The sequence below is a fragment of the Astyanax mexicanus genome, chromosome 11 (assembly GCF_023375975.1).
Source record: "Astyanax mexicanus isolate ESR-SI-001 chromosome 11, AstMex3_surface, whole genome shotgun sequence".
Classification (NCBI taxonomy): Eukaryota; Metazoa; Chordata; class Actinopteri; order Characiformes; family Acestrorhamphidae; genus Astyanax; species Astyanax mexicanus.
Window position 1 is genome coordinate 10,597,501 of NC_064418.1, and position 16,695 is coordinate 10,614,195.

At 38.8% G+C, this 16,695-nt stretch overlaps 1 protein-coding gene across 10 annotated transcripts in view; it reads right to left on the minus strand.

Moving 5' to 3' along the window:
* stxbp5l (syntaxin binding protein 5L) overlaps positions 1-16,695 on the minus strand; it is a 221,828-nt gene that overhangs the window by 122,301 nt on the left and 82,832 nt on the right. For all 10 annotated transcript variants that reach the window (XM_022680504.2, XM_022680501.2, XM_022680499.2 and 7 more), the window contains exon 3: positions 463-544. In XM_022680504.2, coding sequence (XP_022536225.2) covers positions 463-544 — 82 coding nt within the window. The remainder of the gene's footprint in view (positions 1-462; positions 545-16,695) is intronic.

Below are 16,695 nucleotides of genomic sequence, written 5' to 3' on the forward strand. Positions count from 1 at the left end.
GAGCACCAGTTGTGTTACAGGTAAAGAGGTAGAGTTGGTATATATTGAATAGCCCTGTTTGAGTAATGTTCTAATCCATATTATGGAAAAAAAACTACTCAACTAAATAATGAAAAAAATGTGAAGAAATTAAGAAATGAAGGTCAGTCAATCTAAAAAAAAAAAAAATCAAGAACTTTGGAAGTATCCTTAAGTGCAGTCGCAAAGACCATCAAAAATGTTATGATGAAACTGGCTCTCATCAGGACTGCCCCGGGAAAGGAAGACCAAGAGTTTGTTCACGATTTTAAATTACTTCACGATTCCTGCATAGTCTGGATGACTTCAGCATTAATTTACACTGTAGGAAAAATAAATAAATAAACTGAATAAGAAGCTGTGTCCAAACTTTTTAGATAAATGGTGCGTAAGAAAGAAAAAGTGAGAGAGAGACGTAGACTATAAGCTGTAACTGTGTTTTACCTCATTGATGAGGAACTGAAGCTGCAGGACCGCCGCTCCACTCTCATGCTGACTGTAGCAGTCCACTCCCGGCCCGCCCAGACTGGTAACATCACAGGGTTAAGGTGAAAAACTGCATTTCACTGTTTAAACCATACACTTGTACACATCTGTGTAGCTTTATGTGCCAAAAAGATAAAAAAACTGTAACAATACAGACTAAAGTCAGACGCTTGCAGTAAAATAGACACAAGGCTTTAATTCAAGAGGTGAAAAACAAGAGAGCATTGGTTATCCAGGCAATAGTAAAACCAAGAAAGAAAATAAACCAATGTATCAGAGCCAACATGCGAGAAAAAGAGAAAAATTGAGCTAAGAATACAATCAGACAAAAAAAAAGAGCAAACGGGATAGCCACAAATTCAAACAAGTCAAAGAACAGAGAAAAAGGGTCGATAAACAGAAATGCAATCAGAAAGAAAGCGCTCAGTATTTTGCTGGCAATACTTCGCAAAAACAATACAAACAAATAGGTTTAAATACAGGTATAAATTAACAACAGACTCCAACAGAGTCCAAACATGTGATATTTTAAAATGCATGTTGGGAATTGTAGTTCAGGAGAGGAGCCTGTCCATTGACAGGAAGGAAAAGGCATGGTTAGGAACTACAATCTCAGTATCAGGCATGACAATTTCAACCTTGGTTTGTCTCTTAGAATTAAAATGTCAATTTTAATGTCAATGTTCAATTTTTATTATGACTTTAAGACTGATGTATGTGACACACTTTCCCCACAAGTTGAATCTGTTTTTGCTCTTTACCAGTAAATCTCACACCCAGAAGAACCCTGTTGAAGCAGGATTTGAGCTCCGGTTCCTCAGACTGGGGGCACTGTGGGTTAACCCTTGTGTAATAGCTGTGCTACCCGGTGACACAGCCAGAACAGTATTTAAAGCCACAGGGACTCAGTGTGATCCATACAGAGCTCCACGACATTTATAGACTGACCTCATGACACCATATAAAGTATTTATTGATTCTTGGTGATCTTTTCTAAAGGTGTTGGAGAAAAGCTGCAGCACACACTGACATATATCTTTATTAGAGAACTGGGTCCTTCAAAAGTTCAGAACCGCTGCGTTTAATAAGATAAAACTTTGTTGCTCATTTTTGTAAGAGCGAGCGTGTGAAAGAGCTTCAGCAGTCCAATGTAGAAACACCAGAGGGAGTTGTCTGCCTTGCACATCCCTCCACAGACACGCCCACTCCTCCACAGAAGCAAAGCTCACTCGGGTTGCCAGGCTGAGGACACTGAATCTACACCATAGACTGTGTATAGCTGGACAGAGCATCGCCTCTCAAAAGTGAAGCCACCACAGGACGGACGACCCCTGCTGTTTGGTTGCAGAAAGCTGTGTTACCCCACCCATCCCCATAGGTTTCAATGACAAAACAGCCAACTTTCAATCACATTTTTTCCAGTATACTGTAATTCTACCTCTTTTATTTAAATGCAACAGCTAGTATAACCTCTGCTTATATTTTACAATTTTTATATCCCCACATCATTTGTTTTTTTTTAAGTTATTTAGCTCTATTCAAAAAGGTGTGTTTATTGTAAAAGGGCTGGGCTGAACCCAGCCGGGGTGGGACCAATGACTGTATGGGTGCGACCATAGACTGTGTATAGCTCTGTGGAGGCAGCCCTTTAGGGGCAGAGTTATTTAAATGAGTAGGCTGTCTCTCCACAGTCTTTCTCTCCCTCCTTTGGTCTCTACTGCGCTCTACAGACTCGGGTTTCAGGATCGCCAACATGGCGGAAAATTTTGAAATCATTTTCATTGAATGAATGGCAACAGCGACACAGCGTCCATCTTTTTTACAGTCTCTGATTTACACAAACAAGCACACGATGAGTTCAATAACTTCTACCAAACAGGTATTTAGCATTGTACTGATTGTATTTTACACAATAGAAACATAAATAAACAGCTTAATAACTAGCTAGTTGCTAGGAATAGAACATTTATGGTTGCTCAATTTGGACATACGAAATCACTCAACATATCACATTTATAGCTACATTAAGTCAATATAAAGTCTAACTTTCAGTTTCTTATATTATATACATATATTTTTGGCATACTTGTCACTGCCGAGGTTTAAGGTTAATCAGATACGACACATCAGCTCCTCTGCTGTGACTGACTGCAGTTCATGTTACACACACACATGATTAATTAAGAAAATTACTACATGCTTTTTGCACATTTCTAGCAGCTTTCTAGATACTGACATGCCCTAAATCCAGCTGCGCAATGCACAGTTGACCAGTGCCCTATAGATCAATAAAATAGGGCCCCTAGAATATCACAGATTCTAAACCTGGTGACCTCCAAAAAAGTACAATTAACAGTTAAATTATATATGTGTATACCAGTGGCGGATGCTGAGGGGAAGCTCAATTTCGGCCTACATCTTAACATATTTAGTTTTATTAATACGTAAATTCTACTCTCCCTGAGATTTTTTGTTTGTAAAAAAAATAAGGCATTATTTTCAAGTTTTCATTACACAACATTGAACAATTACATAAAAAAGACGCTATGACATGAATAAACATAAAATGATCAGCAAAAAAAAAAACATTACGCGAAATCTTTAAAGTTGGTAAAGGAAAAAATGCACGTAATTTTTTTTCACACAGTTTTAATTTCCTTAAATAATCCCTTTATTAATTTAAATTATTTTTTATTATTTTTAATGATAACACAATACTTACTACTGGCCCCTGTTCATTTATGTCCTGAGATGGTTTCATCAAGAGGCATGGACAACAGTACAGAAGTCAGTCTCCAAACACAAGCAACTACAGAAAAGCACCAGAAATAGAAGCTCGATTTGTCGCTAGTCGTTTTTAATAAAGAAAATGCCTCTGTAAGGATTAGGAAAGTCTCAGGTTCAACTCAGAACACAATGAAAATGCTCCCAGTTTTACACTAAAAGATCGCTGATTCGCTAATTTCGCTGTCAATCAAAAAGCAACTCCGCCTCAGACAGATCATCCAATCATCATGCAGAAGCTGAGCGTCCGGGCCGGCCAAGGCCAGCCCACTGCTCCATTGACCCCCAGAGACGCTGAGCGTCCGATGGGCAGGACAAAGCCCAGCATTTATCCAATGACTCGTCTCGTTTCGCCGCGCGCTTTGCTCCGCTATTGAAGTCTGTGCACTGTTTAAAGCAGCGCTGTGAAGCTGCGGGAATGAGTGAGAGGAAAGCCGCGGCGTTACCAGTGATAAGAAGCTGATTCTGAACTAAGTTCAGCGCGTTGTAGCGCATATTTAATCAGTGACATGTACACACAACAGTATATATTTAATCCCTTTTTTTTACATTTTAGGGGAAGCTGAGCTTCCCTTGCAGTCTTAGAGCAATCGCCACTGGTGTATACATATGGTATGTAATAGTAATTTTACAGTTATTTTTAGAACAGCAGAATAGCTACACAGCTACATTTATTTTTTGTATGTGTATATGTGTGTGTGTGTGTTTGTGTGTCTATATATGTGTGTGTGTGTGTGTGTGTGTGTGTGTTGCAAGCTGCATCTGTAGAGAATTCTAGAAAGAGAACTGAGAGTGAACTGTCAAACACAGCGTCCAGTTCTGCAGCGCCCACAGTTTTAACACAGCGGCCTGGAGGAAAAACAACCGGGAGGCTTTTCCACCAAAACAAACATTTCCTGCTTTCCAGGTATGAGAAAATTACCCCTCATCCACTGACAATACGACTGGAGAGAGCGAGAGAATAAGAGAGTGAGAGAGAGAGAGAGAGAGAGAGAGAAAAAACACTTTCTGCGGTCGTAGCTGTAGATCAGCACAGCAGTGCCAATATTGCACGTTATAGCACGAACCTCGAGTGTATTATTTAGATTATACCACAGTTCCATTATCGCTGTTATTGAAAGATTTTAAGTTAAAGAGGAGGAGAAAATTCGATACAGTTATAAACACGCCATGAGTAGAAATGATTCCATTGCTGCTCTGTTTGTAGCTGCACTGTTTGGCTTGTAAGCGCTGCATTGTTGCTAGGTTACTTGTATGTGGCAGATTAATACATAGAGAGTTTCGGGTTACAGTACATTACAGGCTGATAATGGCACTCATAGAACGCCTCTCAGCCAATCACATTGCAGGGTCGGAATAAACTGTGGTGTAATATGTAATAATATATATGTCACATATACAAGATTACACTTTTATTATAAATATTCTGTACCAGTAAAAAGTTTGGACATTCCTTCTCATTTAGTGTTTTTAATTTTTTTATTTGTTTCAACTATGTAAAATGCCATCTAGACTATGAAGGAATACATAAGGAATCATGTCGTAACTTAAAAGTGTTAAACCAACCAAAATTCAAATTCAAAACTCTATGAAGCAATTATTTGGCATCTTATCTGTGGTGCTGTTATCTTGCGGTTTCTTGCAGAACTCTTGGTCTTTTTTTTTCTTGGGCGGTCCTGATGAGAGCCAGTTCCATCATAATGTTTTTGATTGTCTTTAACAACAGCACTCGCATTTTGAATGGATTGACTGACCTTCGAGTATTTTTTTTTACTTAGTCGAGTAGTTCTTGCCGTAATATGGATCAGAATATTACTTAAATAGGGCTCTTCACAACTTTACAACTGATGCTCTCAGACATTAACAATAAGAGGCAAGACATTCAAGTAATTAACTCTTGATAAGTTCAGCACAGCTGTTACCTGAAAGCCTGAATTCCAGTTGAGTATGTTTTTCTTCATAGTTTAGATGACTTTAGCATTAATCTACAATGCAGACAACTTTAAAATAAAGAGAAAACACTGAATTTAAGGTGTGTCCAAAGTTTTGACTGGTACTGTATATGTAAGTATCTACAGTATATTTTATTATATAATAATATCATTTTTTTCTGTCGAAAAAATTAGTCTAAAATCTTCTGATCCTTGCAGTTCAGTTTTGCACTGATTCTTTCTACTCCCACCCCCATCACTCACTCACACACCTACTCACACACACACACACTCTCTCTCTCTCTCTCTCTCTCTCTCTCTCTCTCTCTCTCTCTCTCTCTCTCTCTCACACACACACACACACACACACACACAGCTGTGCCAATAGTGACGCATTTCCATTTCAAATGCTCTCAGCAGATAATAAAACACCACAGGCTTCAAACAAGGTCAAACCACCTACAAAAACCTACACCATCCACCTCCTCCTCACTCTCCACACACACAGTCTCTCTCAGCATGGACATGTGTGTGTGTGTGTTTGTGAGAGTGTGTGTGTTTCTGTGTGTAAAGGGAAAATCACACACTGAAACTCGTGAGCCTCTCAAATGCTAGCACACTTTCAATGACTTTGAAGAACAGAGCGATCTGACTCTCTTCATCTGCTCACACACACACACACACACACACACACACCTTTATTCAAGAGCGATGACAGCACGCAACACACCTGGAGTGGTTATAGTGGATGATCAGCAGCTCAGCTCCAATGCTTTTCAGTGTAATAACACACAGTTACACTTTTTAATATCCAATTTCACCCCAAAAATGATTAATTTCCAGTTTCATTCCACTATCTAGGACTCTTCCTGCCCCACAATTCTATCAGTGATGAAGGGGTGAATGCTTTAATGATCTCCATCCCAGTCATTTAAGGAAGCTCCGCTAACAGAACACTAGAACTGGAAATCAACACGCTTGCAGGAGAACACTAACTACACACTGAGTTACAGGACTCAGGATACAGATATTGATAAAGCCAACACTTAGACAGTTGTGCCACTGTGAAGAGTGTCTGTAATTCTCACTGAGTGAAATTCTCCCTAAATATATGTATTTAGCTGCTGAGTTTGTGTTTGTTATGTTGAAAAGCAATTGATGTGTCCAATCTCTGCTTATAAATGTATCTGCAACACTTTATAATAAAAACCTGCAATAAACAGAAGCTCATCACCAGGTTGTAAAGGACTGTTTACTGTTTTTCAACTGCTTCCACTTTGATGATTCACACTAATTTTATCAGCGACACAGTAAAAAAATATGTCTGTTCATTTATTTCTGTTTTTTTTTATTTCATTTATTTTTGTGCTTTCTATTTTGTTGTGAGGTGCAGGGCTGCATTGCGGGCTGCCAGCAGGGGGGTTCGTTGAAACATAGGGAAAGAAATGGTAGAGTTGGATCTCAAAACTCCAACTCCCAGAATCCCTGGCGGTGATTAGCATCAAACAGCTGCACCTGTACAGCACCCTATATAATCCTCTCTCTGTTGCACCTTTGTAGAGTGGTTACCAGTGACAGAGGGTAAAATAAAATAAAATAAAAGGAGATCTCAAAATAAAGCAAAAGGCTCACCAAAGAAATACAATAAACTTGGTTGTGTTTTAGTTTGGTTAATAAAAATATAACTATACCCATATAAGTAGATAATTTAATTAAATAATATATGCACATAAATATATTAATTATATATTCATTATATAAATTTTCCTATCTGCTCTGCACTTGGATCCAACATCACATCTACCACAACCATAACATTTGTAGAGTTATGTTTTGGTAACTGTTGGACTAAGTGGGAAAAAACAAAATGAAAAAATAAAAACTTGCTTTCAAAAATGATGACGCTTATTGCCCAGTTTACACCCTGCCAGCAGTCTTTTTTTTTTTTACACGTTACATCTTTATGGTTTATATACCACCAGTGCTTATGATAAAATCCACCTCAAGACCACATGGGTGTGGTGGTCTCGAAGTGAGATGTGTTCAGGTAAATTTCTGGCATATTGCTATCTTGACAGTGGAAAACACAGTTGCCCAACTGACAGAATACAACATACATAGACATTAATTCCTTTTCTGGCAATGAATTGTCACACACATGCACATGCAGCGGTGCAAAAACCCATAGTGCGTGCCTGTTGGCAGCTATGCAAACTTTTACAGCAACAATAAACAGAATGAACGAGTGAGTGTGAACAAGCAGGTCACTGTCCTCTGCTGAGAAGCATTGCGCCGTTAAAATAGCAATACGGCTAGGTTAGAGTGGACTTGGCACCTGGCCATGTCCCTTAATACCACACCCATGCTTACCTAAAAAAAACCAGTACATGCCATTAAAGCATTTCGAGCTGTGCAAGGCATACTTTTCCCGTTGTTATGATAGCAAATAACTGTACAGTGCTACGCAGTAAATGTACAGAATGTTACTTGCAACTTGAGCAACTTATTTTGATATTTTTCATATCTCTGGATGAATAGACAAATAGAAATGTATTATCATTTTTATTATATAATGTACACAGTGCTCACCCATCATGAACTGGACCACTGCAGTGTTTTATTTTAGAGTGAAGCTGAAGAGCTGAGTGGTGTAGTTAACTGTGGTTAAATTAAAGCAGAAGGAAAAAATGTGTAATATTTGGATGGAACAGTGTGTTTAATGAGGTTCATACACTGGACGTCCTCAGTAGAATTGACCAAATGACCCTGATGGAGGCTGGCACTGTAACTGATGTGGTGTGTGAGGGGCCGCTGTGTGAGAGGGGGCCGGGGGGCAGCAGTGTAACTGTCCTGAATGCATGATTAGCCTTCAACCATGCTTGGTCAAGTGACCTAAGCCAGCTCTGAAACACAGACTGAAATACACACACTGAAACACACATACACACACACTTATGAGTGTGTTGGTTTAGCAGTTCTCTAATTCCACACTACATCTCCACACTCATACACACTCCCACACACACACTAACTAGCTAAAACTGATTTAACAGTGGTTGTATAAACTGCAAAAAAACATATTGGACCTTATTTAAGCATATATAGACGAGGTGTCAACACTTAAGTTTGATTTAGGGCGTGTCAGTCTGTCTTCGCTATCGTAACGACAGGATAAGTACACTTTGTGTGGCTCGAAATATGCAAAAGGCATATACTAGTTCTCTGAATTATTAATGGGGGTGTTTTGGGTGGAATGTGAAATAAACCAATTTAAGAACCAATCCCTAGGAGAACTAGGAGAGCTCTGATTTGACGTATTGCTATTTTAACATTGCTGTGCTTCTGCTCTTCTTAGCAGAGGAAATTTACCTGCGAGTTCACGTTTAAAGGAACAGCAATGTTATTTTATTTTATATTCAGTTTATTGTTCGTGTACAAGTTGGGTTTGTGCACTGCTGCATGTACATGTGTGTGTGTACAAAGAGGGGGGATTGCATGTGTTGCCAAGATAGCAATAAATGTCTGATGGTTAAATGTTGTCTAGATTCTATTCAGTCAGTGGGGCACCTGTGTTGCTGTTCTGCTGCCAAGATAACAATATGCCAGAAATTCACCACACCCACCCATCAGCACAAATGTATTCACAAGCTCTGTTGCTATTTAAACGATGCATTCGCATGGTGTGAAAATAGGTTGTTGGCGGGGTGTAAGATAGCAATGAGCATCACAACACATCTTGCACTTGGAATAAGATAGGGCTCAAAGACTTTTGAATTATTTAGTCATATTTTAGGCTAGTTTTATTTACAAAAACTAGTTTTATATACAGTACACATGCCTGTCTCTTGAAAATGACCTTTGCAAACATCCATGGGCTATATGTGACTGAACACTGGATTCATGATATGAACACACACACACACACATACACACACACACACACTCATGAGTCAAGTCCACACGGAGCACCATGAGTTCACACACCGGTCAGCTCCACTGTAACACACACTGCTTTAAATAAATAGGCTTTCTAATCTGACCACCATCACATTTACACTTCACCAAGCTCCAGTTTACACAGCGTCAATATTCCCCTGCTCCACTCGTCTATCATCAGCTGACCAATCAGATCACATACCTGAGACAGAGAGAGAGAGAGATGGAGTATAATACAGATGGATATGGAGAGCGAAGAAGGGAATGAGGAAGGAATCGACAGGGCTTGAAAGAGAAACGAGTGGAGAGAGATGGAGGGAGTGAGTGGAGGTGTGGAACGAAGGGAGTGGTGAGTCAGAGACCATCAAAAATGTCAGAGTGAAAAACTATAAAGAGTAACAAGCAGACAGGAGCTGATGGAGAGGTGAGTCAGAGAGAGAGGGAGAGAGAGGGAAAGAAGGAGAGAGGGAGGGGGGGGTGACAGTAGCTGTACTTTACTGTACTTTCCTGCATGTTACTTTACTAAACTTTACAGAACTTTACTGTGATTTACTGTATCTTAATATGCTTCACTGTATTTTACTGTGCTTAGCTGTACTTTACTGTACTTCTCTGTGCTTTACTGTACTTTACTTTGCTTAGCTGTACTTTACTGTATTTTACTGTGCTTTACTGTTCTTTACTCTACTGTACTGTGCTATACTGTGCTTAGCTGTACTTTACTTTTCTTTAATGTACTTCACTGTACTTTACTTTGCTTAGCTGTACTTTACTGTTCTTTAATGTACTTCACTGTACTTTACTTTGCTTAGCTGTTCTTTAATGTACTTCACTGTACTTTACTTTGCTTAGCTGTACTTTACTGTATTTTACTGTGCTTTACTGTTCTTTACTCTACTGTACTGTGCTATACTGTGCTTAGCTTTACTTTACTGTATTTTACTGTGCTTTACTATTCTTTACTGTACTGTATTGTGCTATACTGTGCTTAGCTTTACTTTACTGTACTTCACTGTGCTTTACTGTTCTTTATTGTACTGTACTATACTGTGCTTAACTGTACTGTACTGTACTGTGCTATACTGTACTTCACTGTTCTTTATTGTACTGTACTATACTGTGCTTAACTGTACTGTACTGTACTGTGCTTAGCTTTACTTTACTGTACTATACTGTGCTTAACTGTACTTCACTGTTCTTAACTGTACTATACTATATTTTCCTTAGCTGTACTTTACTGTATTTTACTGTGCTGTACTGTTATTTACTGTGCTATACTGTGCTTAGCTGTACTTTACTGTTATTTTCTGCTCCTCACTGAATGGTTGTACTTTACTGTACTTTACTGTTCTTTACTGTGTGTTACTGCACTTTATAAATAGTATTGTTCTTTACTGCACTTTACTGATCTTTGCTGTACTTTACTGTATTGTTTTTTTTTTTACTGTACTTTACTGTGCTTTATTCTACTGTACTTTACTGCACTTTACTTGCTTTACTTTTCTTTAGTGCTCTCTGCTGAATTATTGTTCTTTATGGACTTAGCCGTTCTTTATTGTACTTTACTGTCCTGTTCCTTAATGCACTTTACTGTTCTTCATTGCTCTTTACTGAATGGTTGTTCTGTAAAGTACTTTTCTAACCTTTACTCTTTTTTATTGTACTTTGCTGCTTTTTGCTGCGCTGTATAATACATTACTGTGCTTTATCAAAGTCAAAGTCAAAGTGGTTTTTATTGTCATTTCAGCTATATACAGAGTACACAGTGAAACGAAACAACGTTCCTCCAAGGACCATGGTGCACATAAACACAGTGTAGACAGAACAATAGTGCAACAGTACAAAAGTGCAGACAGACAATACAACACAATACAGACAAAGAATAATAAATAACAAGACAGTGTGCAAATTTTGCAGTGTGCAAAAAGGACCAGGTGAGGTAGTAATTACTCTATTACACAGTGTGCAATAGAGTCCAGTGAGGTAGTAGGGTTTTTAGTGCTTTCCATTTTCTGGGGTAAGTGGGGTAAGAGTGTGTGTGCATGTACAGAAAAACCATCAGTTCAGTCTCTGCAGTTAAGGAGTCTGATGGCTTGGGGGTAGAAGATGTTGCAGAATCTGGTCGTGCTGGACCGGATGCTGCGGTACCTTCTTCCCGAAGGCAGGAGGGAGAACAGTTCGTGTGAGGGATGGGTGGGGTCATTCACAATGCTGGTTGCTTTGCGGATGCTGCGGGTGGTGTAAATGTCCGTGATGGAGGGGAGAGAGACGCCATTTTTATTATACTGCACTGGACTTTACTGTTATTTCCTAAACTTGACTGTGTTCTACATTACTTTACTATGCTTGTGGGACTTCACTTTGCTTAACTTTGCGTTACTTTATTTTACTACACACAAAAAGGAGAGAGAGAGTGAAAGTGAAGAAATAAAGTAGAGATAAAGTAGAGAGAAATAGAGAAAGAGGGACATATTCAGGTACAGTGAGTCAGAAGGAGTGGGAGTGAGCAATCGAAGCCTTATGGTGTCATAGAAGTCACACACACACACACACACACACACACGCACGCACGCACGCACGCACGCACACACACAAATGTCTCAGGTAAGGCAGAGAGTGAGTCAGTGGTGTGTGTTTAAGATGGGGGGGTGATGTAACCCTGCTGAAGCTCTGGTGTCTACAGGGTGACTAATGTCTTCCTCCATTAACAGCATCATCAGTATCATCAGCAGCGTCTGAAACACACCTGCAGTGACGCTGACGCCACTTCAGGCCTCACATTAAACGCTGCGCTTCAGGTACAACCAACACCAGTCAGATAACACTACGTTTCTGAGGACTGGGGGCAGCGGTGTCTTCCTCCACTTGGAGGATAGTATGATACAGGATTCAGAATCAAACGTGTCACTCAGATTTGTATTACTTACTTCAGTGAGGAAACTCACACTGTTCCTTGCTTTTATACTGTCGCTCAAAACAATACATTTGCATACAGCTCTAAAAAAAAAGGAGTTTCTTTGATTTTAACAAATTGAAAACCTCTGGAATATAATCAAGAGGAAGATGATGGATGATCACAAGCCATAAAACCAAGCTGAACTGCTTGATTTTTTGCACCAGGAATAAAGGCATAAAGTTATCCAAAAGCAGTGTGTAAGACTGGTGGAGGAGAACATGCCACGATGCATGAAAACTGTGATTAAAAAACAGGGTTATTCCACCAAATATTGAATAAAACATTATGAATATGAACATGAATATGAATTATTTTTTAAATAAAAAATAATCACATGTATTAGAGTACATTGGCTTGCAAAGGTTTTCATACCCCTTGAACTTTTACACATTTTGTCACCTTACAACCACAAACTTAAATGTATTTTATTGAGATTTTAAGTGATTTAAAGTACACAAAGTAGGCACGTAATTGTGAAGTGGAATGAAAACAATACATGGTATTAAAACTTTTAATCAAATAAAAATCTGAAAAAAGTGTGACGTGCAGAAGTATTCAGCCCTACGATTTGAAACCCCTAAATAAAATCAAGAGCAATCAGTTGCCTTCAGAAGTCACTTTTTTGTAGTTAATAGAGTGCAGCTGTGTGTAATTTAGTCTCAGAATATATATATACTGAGATAATTAATTAAATTATTGATTCATTGAAACACATCACATCACATATCACTGAAATATTTTTTTTTTTAAGATTGTGGTTTAAGATACCTGGTTGTAAGGCGACAAAATGTGAAAAAGTTCAAGAGGTATGAATACTTTCGCAAGCCACTGTACATGCGCCATTTTAGCCTACAGCTGCCCGGTGCCCGGTAAATTTATTCATTTGTGATGTCACTAATATTATAAATTATTTTATCCCACAATTCACTCTACTGCAGTTTTAGCCCATTTGTTACATTTGTGATGTCACAAAAAATATATTATATGCATATACATCTTCTCATTCAGAGTTTTTCTTTATTTATTTCTTTATTTAATGTATTTTCTACATTGTTGATTAGTATCAAGTACATGAAAATAATTAAACAACCCATATAAAAAGTGTTTATTTTTTCCTTTTTTTAAAGTATTAATACAAAAAGCACAAGTGCAAAGTGTTAGAGAGGAAGCGTACAGTAATTTTATGGTTATTAAAGCGCATAAAAGAGAACAGTGTGAGGAAATTAGCCGCTGATGTGTGTGTGTGTGTATTTTCACACTGTGATATCAAATCACAGTCATTATTAAAAGTATTATTGCTACTGTGATATTTATATTTATTATTATGAGTCGGCACAGCCAGTCACCAAAACAAACAGAAAATTAGGAGAGATAGCTGTAGCCACATGAGACGAGACGTGAGACGGAGCGAGGGAGGAGGAAAGAGGAGAGAGAGGATGATGATTATTTATCCATCGCTTGCATAAACATCTCCTCATCCGACCCGGCTAATAAAAAAAAACACAGTGACCGAGCCACAGCCGAGCGACAGCATGGCAATCTGCTTTCAGTGTGCAGCCCTTACTCACAAACCTGCACGTGTGAGCGGGTTCACGAGTGTGTGAGTGAGTGAAAGAGAGAGAGAGAGAAAAGAGAGAGAGAGAGGCCCATTGCGTGTGTTGACATTTCACTACTGTCTGTGTGAAGTTAGCTGAGAGCGACGCTCGCCAAACAAGCGACACACACTCAGAAGCACGAGCGACGAGCAGCCACTGAGATCACACTGCAAGATATGAAGGCCTAAACAAAACAACATCACTGTTCTGCTCCACAAATCCCATCCAAACGCACCAGAACAGCCAAAAAGCACAACACTGAGTCACTAACCCATCTCACTTCACGTAGCCTACTAGTGAAAAGCTTATTTTTAAATTAATGTAGAATAGAAACACAACAGTACAATGGTACACCATGTTATTATGCTTTGTGATACAAAAAAAACTAAAATCTAAGGTGCAAATCAGACGTTTGCAGATATAAAAGGTTTAAAAGGCATTAAAAGGCTAAAAAAATGATAGCAACAATGTAAAAGCTCCAAAAAACACAAGTCCCAAGAGTGACAGAACAACAAACAAGGCAAACATTCCCAAAAAGAGCAAAACAAGCATAAACTAAAAAAACAACAGGCAGAGATCTGTTACAGGAAGAAAAAGCACGATTAAATTGAAAAGACTGTTCATTAGTTCATTAGTCAATAGGGACAGTTGGCAATACTTTGCAAAGGGCTGTAGAAGAAAAACAGGTATACACATATATATATATATATATATATATATATATATATATATATATATATATATATATATATATATATATATACACACTAGGAGTGTATATCCCAATTGCTGTTTTAATAACAGGCAAGCTGGTGTTATCAAGTATGATAATCACTGTAAAATTTCCATCCATCCACTACTTTCACCAACATTTCATTTTCCTCCACAGCGTTGCTGTTCTAAAGTCACTCAGGCGCTTTCTCTTTCCATTCAATTTAAACAGCTTTATTAGCATGAATTGCAATTACCAACTTTTGGCAAAGCAAAAAAAGGTAAAAATATAACAAAAAATATATATATTGACATACCTTACATATAATAGTAATTCATATAGATGAATAAGTAAATAAAAAATAAAATAGATAAATGAATAAGCTATTAATAACAGTGTTATTAGCTGTAATTATTTAAAAAGATTAGATTGATTAGACTGTTTAAGCTTATTTCACCTGCCTGCTTTCCATCTCTCTTCCTTTCTTACTCTCACTCACTCACTCTTTCCCTCTCTCTCTTGCTCACCCGCTCACTCAGTCTTTCTCTCTCACCCGCTCGCTCACTGTCTCACTCCTACTCTCTCCCTCTCTCTCCCCCGCTTACACACTCTCTCTCTGTCTCACCTCCATGCTCACTCTTTCTCTCACTTGCTCGCTCACTCTATCACTCTTTCTCTCTCTCACTCACCCTCTTTCTCTCTCTCTCACCTGCTTGCTCACTCTCTTAAGCTTTTTCTCTCACTAACACTCTTTCTCTCTCTCTCTCACCTGCTCGCTCACTCTCTCTCTCTCACTTACTCACTCTCTCTCTCTCACTCACACACACACACACACACACACACACACACACTCACTCTCTCACTCTATCTCACTTCCTCTTTCTCACTCTCTCTCACCTGCTCGCTCTCTCTCTCTCTCACTTACTCACTCTCTCTCTCTCACTCACACACACACAAACACTCACTCTATCACTCTATCTCACTTCCTCTTTCTCACTCTCTCTCACCTGCTCGCTCACTATCTCTCACTTACTCAATCTCTCTCACACACACTCACTCTCTCACTCTCTCTCAATTTCTCTATCTCTTACTCACTCTCTCTCTCTCTCTCACTTACACACAAACACACACTCACTCTCTCTCTCACTCTATCTCACTTCCTCTTTCTCACTCTCTCACACCTGCTCGCTCACTATCGCTCTCTCTCTCACTCACACACACACACACACTCACTCTATCTCACTTCCTCTTTCTCACTCTCTCTCACCTGCTCGCTCACTATCTCTCACTTACTCACTCTCTCTCTCACACACACTCACTCTCTCACTCTCTCTCTAATAATAAACAAAGTAAAGTCCCAATACGTTTGTCCATATATTTTTATATCTGACATATATTACATTTGATTTTCCAATAAAGCTGATGATTTTAATGTGATATATTTCATTCATGTGGAAATGATACACATCATGAATCGGGTAAAGCTAATGCAGCGTGTTCATCAGTACAGCCTGTTCAGTTTCAGTGACCGTCCGGAAGATTAGATAAGCAATTCAATCAAACCCGCCGCTGCCCAAGACCCTGTCTGTACTGCAGACATCTCCAGCTCCACAAACAGACCCTGAGCGGAGTGCAGGTCAGGAGGACTCCAGTAGAATCTGTCTGATTGGTGCGTTCAGCGTGAGCATGGGAGAGAGACTGGACTGGACGGGAGTAAATCCTGTCGGTCACGCTTCTGTAGTTTTTTGATTTGTGAGATGAAAATCACTGACTTGCGTTCAGTTTTCAGTTTTTTTTTCTTTAGAACAGTGCGGTCAGCGTGTTCAGCCAGCGCTATATAAATCCTAAGAGTTAAAGCACTGAGCCAAATCCAAAACTATCACAACTACCTGCAGAACACCTGAGACCCGAGGCCTGCGGCCAGTGCTGTCAGATACGAGCCTGTCACAATAATTATATTATTGATTTATATTGACTTGCTGCAAAAAGGTTTTTGCACCCTTACAAATTTTCTTTGTTTTATTTTTTGTAATACTTACATTTTTCAGATTATCAAACTTTAATTTCAGACAAAGATAAAGATGAATACAAAGATAGTAAATATAAAATGATAATTTAATTTGTTAAGGGAACAAAGCAATCCAAACCAATCTTGCCCTATTTGAAAAAGTACCCCCCTCCCATAAATTAACTGTAATTAACTCCACTTTTTGGAAAGCTGAGTTCAATTTCACTAACCACAACCAGGCCTGATTACTGCCAGACATGCAGAAACAC